This window comes from Polypterus senegalus, chromosome 1 (genome assembly GCF_016835505.1).
Source record: "Polypterus senegalus isolate Bchr_013 chromosome 1, ASM1683550v1, whole genome shotgun sequence".
Lineage (NCBI taxonomy): Eukaryota > Metazoa > Chordata > Cladistia > Polypteriformes > Polypteridae > Polypterus > Polypterus senegalus.
In genome coordinates, this window is record NC_053154.1 from 124529381 (window position 1) to 124545557 (window position 16177).

Consider the following 16177-nt stretch of genomic DNA (forward strand, 5'->3'; position numbering starts at 1 on the left):
GTAAAAGAGTCAGTCACAAGGCCAGCAGGCTTTTTCTGAAATAATATTAATAAATTCATGTTTTAGAAATGTTTTCAACATATCCTCTAGGAAAGGCTTAGAGATGATATAGAAAGTCACTATTAACACTAGACTCCTTGAAGCCTACGAAAAAACTTGTAATCTCTGACCATCTTAAATTTCTTTGCACCTCTCCATTAACGTCTTTTGTTTTGCAAATGTGTCGATCAGCACAAGCAGAAAGCAGTCTAATATCCCATCCCTTGGGCAAAAAGTTCTCCCAGCTCAAGTCTGTTTATCTCGGTGTGAGGTGCCTGGAGTTGTATAGGGTAATTAATATATTGTTATTTGGAACACATACATTTCGTGTGTTCCGTGTCTACAACAATCTGTGTAAATGTAGGATGACAGGAAATGCAAGACAAGAAAAGTTGAAAACATTGAACAATGCGGGGAGGCTGTGAACTTGCAGTTGCTTTGGTTATAGACAAGCAGTCCTCGACAGATGTGTCACTGCATGCTGTGCGTGCTGCAGAGTTAAAACAAATAACACAAATGACATTTACTAGTCATATACAATGCTGTGTGAAATGTGTGAAGCATCAGCTGCTGTAACAAAAATCTTTACACTGAGCACTTCAGCCTTCCACGGATTAACAACAACGAGATGTGGTTTATTCTCTACAAAACTCAAATTCAGATGCTGCCCAGCATTTCATTTTAATCTAGTGTTTTCCACATTCTTGGTGGTAAAGTGTTGAGCACTTCTCATGTGAATTCTGTTTTCTGTTGGCAGGTGACATCATTTTAGCTGTTTATAGTCTGAGTACCTAATCTCAACCTCACTGGATAGCATTTAACAATAGATTGATTGACTCACATAATTTGGCAGTGTGCTAATCATTGCTAATATGATAATTTTGTATCAGTATTTTGATAAGGCAGAAAAAATATTTGATGAATCAGGAGATTGAAGCGACATCAAAGATAAAGTGAATCTCACAAACTGGGTGAATAAAACAAGAAAATATTTTAATCAGAAGCAGCGTGAGGTAAAAACTATAAGAAGCATCCAAAGTCCAAAATGTTAAAAAGAAGTAGTTAGAGAACATGCAAAAAAGTTATAAATCCTAAATTTTCCAGATAATATGAAAATATCCAGAATCTTGGATGCTGTCTGGAGTGTTGTGCCAGCTTAGGTACCACTTAGCTGATGACTCATGAGACATGAATTCCAGAACATGCCCTGTAGCAACAAGCTGTCATGAAATAGCAACAGGGGGAGCAGCAGAAAAAAGAACTCAAAATTGTGGCAACCATGATGTAAGAAATTGCGTCGCAAGAAAAATTCAAAACTAAATGATAAACTAAAACTATTCCAAAAATGAACAATTGTATCAAATGAAATTAAAATTTAGCATCATTCAAAACTCCCATACAAATAACAAGACTAGGAGAAAAATGAATCAAGCTCTTTAAAATGAATCCAAGGAACAATCAAAAACTTGAATTTATGATAATCAACAAACTTCAAATTCAAGTCACTTTTGACCTATATGGATCAGAAGCCTATTCCTATATGAGTAAATACAGAATGTACTGTAAAATATGCAGAAAAAAAGAAAAAGAAAAAAAAAACTAGAGTCATATGAATTAATCAGCTCTGAAAGCTTTTGCCCTCTGCACTTTGGTAGTTAAGGAGGTTCTTAAAACAAAATTATTAACTTTTGATGAACTCTGTATAATATAATTGGGCTATCCAACTACAACTCTCCCTTCCAAGCAGTAGGTGTCCCTATACTCCAGGGCAGCAATAGTTGTTAAAATGGTAGGCATCTAGTAAGGTGCCTGTAATTTCCTTTTGAGGATCTTTACATACATTTAGTGGCCTAAGGGGAAATTTCTAGTTTTCTAAAACAAACTCACTATGTCAACAACAACGCAGGCCCATGAAACTAACAACAACAGGACAGTGTCTAAATATGCAAAAATTCCTTCTCATTTGGTATTGTATTTTAAAGTTACTTACCTAAAATAAACATTCTCTGGCCTAGCCACACTAATGAGATAACATTCCTTTACCCAGTGGTTTCTCATACAGTGAAGACTTGAGATACGAGTTTATTTCGTTCCGTGACCGAGTTTGTAAAGCAAAATGCTTGTATCTCAAATCAGTTTTCCCCATTGAAATTAATTGAAATGAGATTAATTCATGCCAGCCCCCAAAAAACCACCCCAATTTTTTGTTAAATGTTTTCAACATAAGAAAAATGTATTCATAATGAACAAATATTGTATACAAGCAAAATAAAACCTAATACATAAAAGAGAATCTAAAGAAATAAACAGATGTTGGCAAAGCCGATTAGCGTATTGTAATGTTTTTCCTTTCACTTCACTTTTGCTTAACTTAATTTTGTTCTTCACTAGTTGTTTTTTTTTTTTTTTGCCACGTTTTCACTTTCATTCACAGGGCGTTTCAATAGAAACCTGTCCAAGTAGCTTTGTTTAGTCCTCCCCTTTAGAAGGTTTCTGAAATTAGTTTGGCAAGTGTCATTAAATAGCGCGGCTGGGCAATCAGTTGTAACTTTTTCAGAGTGTTTCTTTTCAATAAAGTCAAGTGTTAGGCAAGTGTCATTAAATAGCGCGGCCCGTGAGATCAGTTGTAACTTTTTCAGGGTGTTTCTTTTCAATGAAGTCAAGTGTTAGGCAAGTGTCATTAAATAGCGCAACTGCACGATCAGTTTCAATTTTTTCAGGGTGTTTCTTTTCTTTAAAGTTCGAAACTTTTCCCCACATTGCAAACACTTCCTTTATCTCACTTTAAGAGATAACCTCCTCCGCGATACCGATCTCCTGCAGAACCTCCGTGTGTTGCTGCATCTGTAGTTCCGTCAACTCCTCTGTCGTCAGTTCCTCAGAATGTGTGGCGACAAGCTCTTTGATGGCTCGTATTTCGAATTTTGGCTCGTAACTCAAGGCAAAAAATCGACTTAGTGATGGCTCGTATCCCAAAAAACTCGTACGTCGGGGCACTCGTATCTCCAGGTACTACTGTACTATATTGGACTCTCTCTCTCTTCTGTCTCTGATCATCTAATGATAATTCCTCCCTCAGTTTAGGATATATAAATATGTAGAATTGTAATGGTTTTGCTTATTTTTTCACAAATTTTAATGTCACTAACTTGTGGTTGCAATTATTCTAAAGCATTTCTTTAAAAAGCAACTATTACAAGTCAAACTTGAACATTGTTAACCTACCCAGTATATAAAATGATTGATAATCTAAGAACTTTCCCATCTACTAAAACTGTAATTTAAACATGATTTCCATTACTTTGTAAGATTAATAATAACTACTCTGTAGGGTCCTTGAGAAGGCCCATAATGTGAAAATTGCTCCACACTGTAAAAAAATAATGTTAAATTTATGGCAGCTGTGGTTGCCAGAATTTTACTGCAAAAAAGGTCACAATATTTTTAAATCTACGGTATAACTATGTAGTAAATAACTGTTTTTTCTTTACAACACATTTCAACAGAAGGGAATGTTTAACCATAACCTGAAACCCATTCACTATAATAAATATGCCAATCAATAAACCATTTGAAAATATTGTCAGGATCAAACATCAGTACCCAGTTTGCATCAGTAAAGTAACAAAAACGAATAACAATCATGTATCATTTAGTTATACAAATTGAAAAGAATTCAATGTTTAAAGAAGTTATGGCACATTGTCTGGTGGAGAAGTAAAGTTTGCTTTTGTGGTGTACGGTGTCCTACAGGTGTGCCACCTTACGAATACCACCATAAATCAGCTTCCATAACCTCAAATAAGTGCTAACTTTGTTTAAGTTTTTTTCCCTACTGTTCAAAGGTATGTGGTTCACCAGGAAGAATATGGTAAAAGGGGAATTTCCTTATGCAAATATTGCAATTTCAATGTTACTTAAACAATGCTTCACCATTTTACACTTTACAGTTGTTTATCTTCGCTATTTAACAGTTTCACACTGCAAAATTAACACCAATTTTTTTCAGTGTAACTGTAATGTATCAGTAAACGCTATGTGGCATATTTTGAAGGTAGAAAAATATTGCTTTTACAGAACTTGGCTGTAAAAAATAATGTATTGTTTAACAGTAGAATTCCTGAAGCCTATGAAACAACTCGTAATACTGGCCAACCTTAAATTCCTTCACACCCCTCCATCAGTGTCTTTTGTTTTGTAAATGAGTTGATCAGCACAAGCCTTGACAGCTCAGCTCATGGGCAAAAGGTTCTCCCAGCACAACCCAAGGATCCTTATCTGAGTGTGAGATCTGGAGTTGTATGGGGTAAATAAAACAGTATATCGTTATTTGGAATACATGCATTTCATGTGTCTACAAAGATTTGCGCGAGTGTAAGATGAAAGGAAATGCGAGAAATGTATTTACATATAGCTATCAATGAGTTAAAAACCCAAGCTCAAGTGTCAATCGACAGGGAGCTTACATGTATTCTTGAATGTTGCAGAGGTAAGAACTGCTGTCTTATAACCCGATAAGTAAATGAGTTTTTGCATAGGCTTCAGGAATTCTAGTATTAAGACACACAGGTAATTTTTTCAGTAGACCATAAGGTAGCTTTCCATTTTTTCAAAAAAGGTTTTTTACTTTCACCATATAGAGTATTTTTATCGTTTAAATTTACCAACATTTTTTATAGCGCTGGGGTGCTGTACAATGACTGACTCTGTGCTCTAAACCCCAGAGAGGATTAACAAAGTATATTGCATCAAATCAAAATAAATATTAAAAAATGCAGTTTATGTCAGTTTAAATAGTCATTACATTTTATCTTGTTAATGCTGCATATATTGAATACAGACATATGGGTATGTGTGACATTAACTTTGCTTTATTTTATGCTGTATGAAGTGTATTTTAGCAGAGCAGTTCAGTGAATACATTCTTTGATCTTACTGTATATTTTCTTTTGAATATGAACAAATGACTCCTAGTAATAAGTCTGAAGGAAAAACTACAGCAGTCCAATTGACCTGTCGTTTCTAAATATAAAATACTGTGACATTATAAAAGATCACTGAAAAATGCCTAGAGATTTAAATAGAAGTGATCCTTTACTGAATATTTTTTTCTGTAATGTGTGCATGTACCAAAAGCTTCAAGTATAAAATCTCCAAGGGTTCATGTAAGAAGAAGGAAAACATGCTGTTTTAAAATCAGCTTTCAGTAAATGATTATTTTATTAAAATAAAATCCAATTTAGGCATTAACATAAATTTAACAATAAAATGTATTTCCATTTCTTCCATCAGCTTATGACTTGTTAAATTTATACATCAATATATCTGTCAACACAGAATACCCCTTGAGAATTTTAATGTTTGTAATATAAATTTCATTCCTTGGTATACAGCAGCAGCATATCTTAGACTTGTGTGATAATGATACACATTTTTACTTGCAAGTGGAATACTGTGTTTCCCGGTTTTTTGTCTTCAGGAAACCAAATGCAAGATATGGGAAAAGTTTCAGCTGAATAGCTTATATAAAAAAGGAGATATTATCTTAGGTGGAACATTCATTTTAAACTTTAAAACAATACCTCCAGACTTAAGCTTTACTTCTAAACCCGAAAACTGGAAATGTGATGGGTAAGTTCTTTGTTTCCAGTGGTACATTCATGTTTCTATTTTATTAATGTTCTTTTATCAGACAGCCTGTGTTAGACACATCTAGTCAAATCAGCAAACCCAGAACAGAATATTTGTTAATATCTAAAATAACTCTTGTACATTACTTTCAACAGTTTTGAGATTTCTGTTTTCCAGCGGGCGCAGGCAATGATCTTTGCAATTGAAGAAATTAACAAAAATCAGACATTTTTACCAAACATAACATTAGGCTACAGATTATATGATGATTGTAATAATGTGCAAGTGGGCCTTAGAGCTACCATAGCGCTGACCGGTGGCCTTGAAGATGACATCACTGATTATAACTGCAAGGAATATCCTCCTGTTCTGGCAATAGTTGGAGATCCGTTGTCTTCACATTCCATAGCCACATCAAGGATCTTAAGTGTTTTCCAGATCCCCATGGTAAGTTAATGCCAAATAAAACTGAAGGTCAGTGGTGCAATGCATGTCACATGGTGGACAGAAAAGCTTTTCTTTTGCATAAACTTTACATAATTAAAATAGTAGAGACTACTAGGAATGTAAAAAAAAAATATGTAAAAATGCTCTTTTTTTAGGTGAGTTATTTCTGCTACATGTTCCTGCTTAAGCAATAAACAAGATTATCCAACATTCTTCAGGACAATTCCAAGTGATAGATTCCAAGTAAAAGCTATTGTTCAAATAATTAAACATTACAGATGGACTTGGATTGGCGCTATTGCAACAGATGATGACTATGGGCAGAATGCTCTCAAGGATTTCATTAAAGAAATACAAACGATTGGCTGTATTGCATTTACAGAAACTATCCCCATTGTTAACGAGAAGGTAACATTTCTTAAGATTGTCTCTACTATTAAAAAATCAAGTGCAAATGTCATTGTTGTGTTTTCATCTGAAGAAGAATTAAGCGCTTTGGTTAAGGAAGTTGTGCAGCAAAATATCACAGGAAGGCAATGGATTGCAAGTGAATCATGGAGTACATCAGCAGTCCTGGCTGTCAAGGAGAACTTTGTTTCCTTTGGTGGCACAATAGGCATTGCAATCCGCAAAGGAGAAATTCCAGGTTTTAAAGAATTTCTTCAGCAAAGTAATCCTAATTTAAATTCACAAAGTAATCTAATGGTTGAATTTTGGGAGTCTTTATTTCAATGTAAATTTCAAAATGCCACAAATCAAAATAACTTTTCTTCAAAAGTGTGCACAGGATCAGAGGATATCAAAACAACAAAAACAGCCTATAATGATGTAACGATTTAAGGCTGCCTTATACCGTGTACAAAGCAGTATATGCCATAGCACATTCACTTCATGACTTGATGGCATGTAAAACTGGTGAGGGGCCATTTCTTAACAACTCCTGTGCCAACATCCGAAATGTTCAGCCATGGCAGGTAAGGCAAAATATAAGTAAATTAACAAATGCAATTCAACCAGTTAACAAAAGGTTTATAAGCGAAAATTATTGTAGCTGATACCTTTTTATGCAAAGCTAAAAGTGGACAAAAGTATTTATCTACTCCTTAAATACTTAATCTTGGGCAAGCAGGAGGTCTCACATTACTAAGATCAGATATTGAAAATCTGATAATAAAATAAATGTGTTTAGTTTCATCTGGCTCTGCTTTGAAACTGAGCACAGTAAAAAGAATGTATAACAGTGCTTTAAATAATTTCTTCCCACCAGTTCAAATGAAGACACATTTGCCTCCCATATTTTGGCAATTTGCTTGTAAATACTGTATAAAACAGTATACAGCATAATGAGTAAAGATAGCTTACTATGAATAATTAGCAGTTTTTGTGAACAGTCATAATTCATGCATAATGAACTTAGAAATACTGCTTTAAACATTTGAAAAATGGCTTAATGTGTCCAGAATTACTAGAATAAAAATAAATTAGCTAAAGAAAATTTTCAATTAATTGTACCCATCTGTCCATTAAAATAGCAATTTAGTGTTAAGGTTTTTTTAAATCATGTTTTGATGACGAAGGTGCATCTAAAGAGTTGGGAACAGGAAACATAAGCTTGCAATCATTTGTGTAAGATTAAGATGGGAAAAAGAAACTTTACACACTGCTGTATTCTATTCCTGATCTCCTACTGACAGACTAAAATCCTGCACAATGAAACCCTGGTGTGTATAAAAAGAAAACGAAAAACACATATCTGAGCTCCAAAATGACTATTATACATATGCGCCATTTTTAAAAAGAGGATACAGTTCTAATTCTTCATTGCCAAAAGAAGGTTTTTGGTTTATTGAGAAAGAGTCATTTTACTCTTTTTTACTTTACTAGTTAGTGTTCATTCGTCAAGTATTTAGGAAAAGACACAGGGAGACACAGAAGATAGTATAGACATGTTTCACTTGCTCATAAATTATAGTTCTGTATTGTCAAGTAAACTCCCAGCTTTGTTTTAAAAATATTAAACAGAATAAGCAACAGCGATAAAATAAAAGATACAAAAGAAGCCAGCTTGTATTGTAGCCAAGTTGTACTGTAGACGCTGGGTAAGACACATGACACTATCATGGCAATTCAAAATGTGAAGCTTTACAAATATTATATACATGTAAACACAGGGCTGTTTTCTGGCTTTTTCCCAGTGCTGACAGGATAAGCTCTGGCCCACCATGAATCTGAAGTGGATCACGCATGTTTGAGAATGTTAGTTAGTTATGGTAAACATACTGATGAATGGTGCTGTGTGGAAGATATCCTTAAATGGACTACCTGAGTGACCCATCCTGATCTGCTGTATATGCTAGTGAAAATAAAATGAACTGTAGTGTCCTCTTATAGAAGTCAGAGAATATGTTATATTTTGATTCTATATTATACTAATATAAAAATATTATTATTAAATATGTGTTAATAAGCTATGTAAGGAAACCTGTATATTATTTTACTCATATGACCTATTTTTTGATTACACCACTACAGTTTCTGTGAGCCAGAGCTTTAGCAGGCAGAACATTCATATTCAGCCGCAGTGCTTAGTACAAGCGTTTTATCTTACTGTTTAGCATTAGAAAGTAAGAGTTTGCAGCAAATACTTAACTTAAGGATACATATAATTTGTACATGTTGTAAATCAGAGGACCATGCAGCTTTTGTACACGTTTTATTATTTTTGTACTGTAGCACCTGACATTCACATTTGGATGGAAAAATCAATACGTTATTATAGCCTAGGAAGCTTTAATGCTTAATGCTCAAAATTAAATTTCTACATCTAGACACAGCTAATTTCCAGCTACTGATGTATTTGTTTTCATGTCAGCTTATACTCCATTAACTTTTAATCAAATGTGTCAATCATTTATAAAAAATAGTAATTGATTTTCCCACTTTTAAATACCTGTATAACATAAAGTTGAAATGTTATTGTTAGTCTGGACATGGGATAATGGGGATCGTTTGATACTATGATAAGTAATACATAGTTTTCACTTAAAATGTCAATACTTAGAAGTACTTAAATGCTATTTAAACTTTTTTGGGGGGATGCTTTTTACATTTGTTTTAGTCTTTTTTCTTCACTCTATTTATTTATGGTGCTCACTGCATTACAAGCTGGTCATTTCATCAACAATGCCACCGGTAGCATATTCCTATTCTAGGGATGTCGTTGTCATTTATATATTTAAAATCATCTGCAGAAGTCAGTTTCACAATTTCTTTGTGTGAGCAAATACTGACTGCTAGTTTTTGATTAAAAAAGAAGCTGAAACTGAAAATCAGGTTTTAAAAGTGAATGCCTTATTGTTTGGAATACCAATCAAGGCAGATAGCACTTCAAGAGTGCAGTGGTTAACACTATACTTTAGAATTTGCCATTGACACTGACTTTTTATAATATCTACAGTTCTGTTAGATTCTCCGTAGTTTCAGCATCCATTTATTATTATCAAATGAGTGCTCCTAATCAGGACATCCATTCAGAAAGATCAGTCCAATGTAGTTACTTTTTACAGCACTTCAGTAAACTGCAACATAATTTTGGTCAACAAGAAGAACCCTTCACATCACAATGTATTAGATGTACGCTGATTACCACTGTTCATGACACTAGGTTAAAATATAAACTTCATAAATTAATGATGAAATGTGTTCTTTCTAATTAACTTTTGATGTAAATCCCCCCAACCAAATGCTGTCACTATTGCAAAATAATTGCATACTCATATGGCCCATAAAAATAAAGCCTGATTATTTATTATGTAACTGGCAGACCTGATAATAAAAAAAAAATATATGTGACTGAAAATGGAGCATATGAGGGTATGCATACAAAGAAGGTGAAACTGTATTAGCAATGTTTTATATATGTGCTTAAAAACAAGGATTCATTTTTGTTTAAGCAAAGTTTATATGTGTGCCAGATTATAACATTGTCCTTAGTGATGCTTCATATTTAGCAAATATTATTTCCTTTTCCTGTAGCTTCTATATTACTTGAAAAAAGTTAGTTTTGTAAACCATCTTGGGGAAAGAGTAACTTTTGATGAAAACGGGGACCCTCCTGCAATATATGATATAGTCAATTGGCAGCTAAGCAATGATGAATCAGTGGATTTCAAAATTGTTGGCCTTTTTGATGAATCACTAAGGAATGGAAAAGAGCTGTCACTTAATGAAAACAACTTTTTTTGGAACTTTGCTACTGGAACGGTAAACACAATTTCTTTACTTCCAAATTGTACCATTTTTTTCCTAGACTTTATTTAAATAAAAGATTCAAACTGTTACATATATCATATAGCAATAATAACGGGATCTATATTGTGTAGCCTAAATGCATACTCTACTTCATATAGTTATCAATTAACGTGTACTATTGTAAAGTCTTCAATTCTCTTAAATAAAAACTATTTTAGACTGTAAAGGAAAATGGCATTTCTGTATATACTCGCGGATAAATTCTCCCGCGGATAAGTTGGGACTTGATTTTACGTATAATTTCTGGTATTTTATAATGTCGTATAAGTTGAATGCAGAAAACTCACGCTATTGCTACAAGGGATTATGATATGCTAATGCTGACCTGAGAGAGTAACCACAGTGCACACAGCCTTTTTTTTCTATGTGGGTGTGGCAATACGCTGTATCAGTGCGTGCTCTTAACCTCTCTCTCTCTCTCTATTGTGCCTGCATGACCAAACGGTAATACCCAAACTATTCCGAAGTGATGTTTGCACTTTTTTATGTTTTTTGTATCTCACACCCTCATACACCTTTATCATAAGAGCATCCCCTTTCTACAGAACAAAATATAAAGCTGGTTTTTAATTAAAGGTCGTTGAAGTAGCAAATGAAATTGGTAACTGCGCTGCTGCAACAAAATTCGATGCGTCTCAGAAACTGGTGCGAGATTGGAGGAAGCAAGAAGATAATAGTATGTATATATATATATATATATATATATATATATATATATATATATATATATATATATATATATGTAATAAGTGTCACATTTTGAACGGGCAAATTAGTCACGGTCTGATTTTATGATGGATTTTTTTCAAGATCCGATTTATATGTGAGTATGTATGGTAATTTACTCAGAATTAGATATCAAATTACAGTGCAATGTTTTGACTCTGTTGGTTTCTGAGGCACTTGCAAGCTGACCCTAAAGTCACATAGGATACAAATTATAAAACTACCAAATAAAAAGGGATTTATTAACAGAAAAAGTAATAAAAACAGTACGGAAAATGGAACAGTACACAAAAGGACAAACAGCAAAACCTAAACCTCTGTGCATCTTAACTATATAAAAGGAGTCTCTGATTAAACCTGCAAGGTAGCTGGTCCACTTTCCCAACTGTAATTCAAAATCTCCTGCTCAACATCCAAATAAGCCAATCTCCTTCTCTTATGCTAGCCTTCATTTTGTTTGCCAATTAAGCTCTTGCCTCTAATAACAAATTCTAAGCTCAATGTTTCTCCAGTTGGAAGAGCTTTTAATCCTGGTTATGGACTATAATTTCTCAGTAATCCATCATAAATATTTGCAGATTTTTCCAATTACCACTTAAAAGCTCCTAGTGCTGACTGAATTGAGATCCCTCCTGTGACATCATGTGTCCTGTGTGCTTCCCTAGTGTTGTACTGGTGAGAACCAGGCTGGTTGTCCTCAGCAATAAAGAGTATCCTTTAACCTCATCAACATTATTGCCTGAATCAAAATTATTTAGTCTTGGGTCTTTTCTGGCCCTGGTTTGTACTGTGAGTGACCCTGCCGAGCAGCACAAGTATCACTCACTACAACTGCTAATAATACTACTGTAAATACTATTATTATTACTGACTACACCATTAATTTTATACATACATAATATACTGTACAGTTGTATTCTTTTCTTTTCCAGGTTCCAGAATCTGTTTGCAGCAAAAGCTGCCTGCCAGGTACAAGAAAAGCTACCCGCAAAGGGGAACCAATTTGTTGTTTTGATTGCATTCCATGTGCAGATGGAGAAATCAGCAGTCAGAATGGTACAGTTAACGAATTGATCTTAAATTATTGTCCCAAAGTATCAATCGAATGTTAAATAGTTAGCACACTTATGATGATTATTCTGTGTTTAATAATGATAGAGAAAGAAAAACATAGTTTCTTTTTGACTGGTCTTTTAATTTAAGTTTTGACTACAGGACTTTCACTTTTTATAACTTATATGCTTGACATATTTCATTAATGGTCTTTTTATAATTCTGATCCTATTCCCACTTTGATTTAGAGAAATGGCCAGCATAAGCGGTGAGGGTTGATCCCCTGCTGAATTTGTAAGTTGGCTCACTTACAAAGAAATGAACAGTCTCTAATTTTATGGTAGTTTCATTTTAATGGAGAGAGACAGAATATCAACCAAAAATCCAGAAAAAATACATTACATAAAAGTTATAAATTGATTTGCATATCATTGAGAGAAATAAGTATTTGATCCCCTATAGCCCAGTCAGAATTCTGGCTCCCACAGATTGGCTGTGTGCAACATACAATCAATCAATCAGTCAATCAATTACAGCTACTCCTGATCTCAACTTGTTATATGTATAAAGCACATCTGTCCACAAAATCAATTTCTTTCATTCCAACTTCTTCACCACCATGGGCATGACCAAAGAGCTGTCAAAGGATGTAACAGGCTAGATTGTAGACTTGTACTAGGCTGGAATATCATCAGCAAGAAGCTTGGTGAGAACGTGACAACTGTTGGTGCGATTATTCGAAAATGGAAGAAATATAAAATGACCATCAATCTCCCTTGGTCTGGAGCTCCATGCAAGATCTTGCTCATGGGGTGAGGATGATCATGAGAAAGGTGAGGGATCAGCCCAAAATTACACGGGAGCAGCTTGTTAATGATCTGAAGGCAGTTGGGACCACAGTTGCTAAGAACACCATTGGTTACACACTATGCTGTGATGGATTGAAATCTTGCAGTTCCGTCTTAAGTTTGCCAGTGAACAGCTGGGCCTGTACACGTGCCTTCTTGAGCAAGGGGACCTTGCAGGCACTGCAAGATGGCAATCTATTACGGCATATTGTGTTACCAACGGTGTTCTTGGCAACTGTGGTCCCAACTGCCTTCAGATCATTAACAAGCTCTTCCTGTGTAGTTTTGGGCTGATCCCTCACCTTTCTCATGGTCATTCTCACCCCATGAGGCAAGATGTTAATTGCAGATCCAGACCAAGGGCATTTGATTGTCATTTTATATTTCTTCCATTTCCGAATAATTACACCAACGGTTGTCACCTTCTCACCAAGTTTCTTGCTGATGGTCTTGTAGCCCATTCCAGCCTTGTGCAGGCCTACAATCTTATCCCTGATGTCCTTTGACAGCTCTTTGGTCTTGCTCATGATGGTGGAGAAGTTGGAATGGTGGAAATTGATTATATGGACAGGTGTGCTTTATACACATAATAAATTAAGATCAGGAGTATCTGTAATTGATTGACTGATTGATTGTTTGTAATCTGTGTGCCATATGGTCCCACAGCCAATCTGTGGGAGCCAGAATTCTGGCTGGGTTGTAGGGGATCAAATAGTTATTTCCCTTAATGATATGCAAATCAATTTATAACTTTTTTATAATGTGTTTTTTTCTGGATTTTTGGTTGATATTCTGTCTCTGTCCATTAAAATGAAACTACCATAAAGTTAGAGACTGTTCATTTCTTTGTAAGTGAGCAAACTTACAAATTCAGCAGGGGATCAAATACTTAGTACCCCCACTATATATAATGTAAAAAACACTGTTATCTGAAATAAATGCAGAATGTATATCTTTTCAAGTAGAAATCATTTATTACCTGAAGGGAAGGACTAAAATGTGTATAAATAACTCTTTTTATCTCTTAGATTCCACAGAATGCTTCAAGTGTCCACCTGACTATTGGTCAAACCATGAAAGAAGTGAATGTATTCAGAAAGAAATTGAATTTCTTTCATATGATGATGCCATGGGAATAACACTAACAGCAACTTCAGCACTTGGAGCCTGTCTATCACTAAGTGTGCTTGCAATTTTCATCCACCACAGACACACCCCGGTAGTCAAAGCCAACAACTCTGAGCTCAGTTTCCTGTTGCTGGTGTCACTCACACTTTGCTTCCTCTGTGTTTTGTGTTTTATTGGAAAACCTTCAGAAATAACATGCACAATAAGACATGTGGTGTTTGGCCTTAGCTTTGCTGTGTGCATATCTTGCATTCTTGTTAAAACTATTGTTGTAATTATGGCCTTTAAGGCTACACTTCCTGGCAATAATATGGTCAAATGGTTTGGTACTTCTCAACAGAGAGGCACTGTGTTCTTCACAGCCTTCATTCAATCCATTATATGTTTAGTATGGCTTACAACTGCCCCTCCTGTTCCAAATAAAAATACAAAGTACCAAAATTCCAAAATTATATTTGAATGCCATGTGGGATCTTTGATTGGTTTTAGTTGCCTTTTGGGATATATTGGCTTATTGGCTTGCATTTGTTTTCTGTTAGCTTTCCTTGCTAGAAACCTACCAGATACCTTCAATGAAGCCAAATTCATCACATTCAGCATGCTCATCTTCTGTGCGGTCTGGATAACGTTTGTACCTGCTTATATCAGCTCTCCTGGAAAACATACTGTAGCAGTGGAGATATTTGCAATTTTGGCCTCAAGCTTTGGTCTTCTGTTTTCAATCTTTGCTCCCAAATGTTATATCATTCTTCTTAGACCAGAACTAAATACAAAGAAAGCGTTAATGGGGAAAGCAAGTCAAAATATGTGAATAACTACTCTACCTGTACAGTTTGACTGTTTGTAAAATAAATGAAAATACAATAATGAATTTCAAGCAGATTTACAAAATCAGAAGAGTCTTTTGAGAAAGTTGTCAAAAAATAATTTTTTAGGAGAATATATGAAACCTTATTTTATTTTCCACTTTTCAAAGAGACTGTTTTACAAAAATCTGCTTATAAATGTTTGTATAGAGTAGAAAGTTATTATGATGTATTATTTACTGACACATACGCAACACACACACATAAAAATGTATATATTATAGCTGTAAAGCGGATTTGGAATTTTAAATCCAACTCATTATCCAGTTGCCCAAGTTTACTACCAAAACAAAATCACTTGTCTAATATGTGTTTTTTTCTGTGGTGCAGGAAAGAACCATACAATACTGTAAAATGAAGATTTTTACAATTTTAAGGACTGTAGATTCCAACATGTCATTTTTGTGTATTTCTTGTTGTCATATATTGTATATGTAAGAGCCTTTTGTTTGTTAGGGAGGTTATGCTAAATTGACGGACGTATTTTCCTAATAATGTTAAGATGTTTGTTTATATATTAGTGCATAGTTATTGGAAGGTTCCGTTATTACCCCTACAAGCTAACTTATTACTGGAACATTCTAGTTATTTCTTTTTAAATTAACTTTATTGGATTGTTGCACGTTTGACTCTGCTACATCCTACCTTGGCATATATTGAAAGGTACTTATAATTGTGATCATTGTAACTCACTTATTTTTTATGTTTTTAAACCACACTGCAAAATAAAGCTGACTTTTATTGTAATAGCCAAGCCTCACATACATTTTTTGTGTATATCAGATGCTATTTGATGAATTACTGCATTGTAATATAAGCAATTCAAATTTATCTGGAATCATCACAAAATTACATTGTAATAAATATTATTCTGAAATGTTGAATTGTTGTCAGCTTTTTCTAAAAAGATTTTGTTTATTTTACACATTTATGTTAAGTGCAAATACAATTGTAATGATTTGAAAATATTTTATAAAGTAAACCAATCCAGACATTAGAACCATTTTGGCTTGCAATTAAGTTTTCTATTTCTGTACTGTATATTTATGTATTTTTGTCTTTTAATTAATTTTTACTACTGTTATGGAACTTGATTTTTTTATGTGTTAAATAAACTATTGAATGGTT

The 16177-nt window shown here is 34.2% G+C and overlaps 1 protein-coding gene across 1 annotated transcript; it reads left to right on the top strand.

Moving 5' to 3' along the window:
* Positions 1-447: 447 nt before the first annotated feature.
* LOC120530398 (extracellular calcium-sensing receptor-like) lies at positions 448-14994 on the top strand. Its single transcript, XM_039754912.1, is given in 8 exon segments — positions 448-522; positions 5519-5670; positions 5826-6059; positions 6306-6949; positions 6952-7091; positions 10153-10380; positions 12087-12210; positions 14084-14994. Coding segments are annotated over 8 exon segments (2508 nt in total).
* The last annotated feature ends 1183 nt before the right edge of the window (positions 14995-16177 follow it).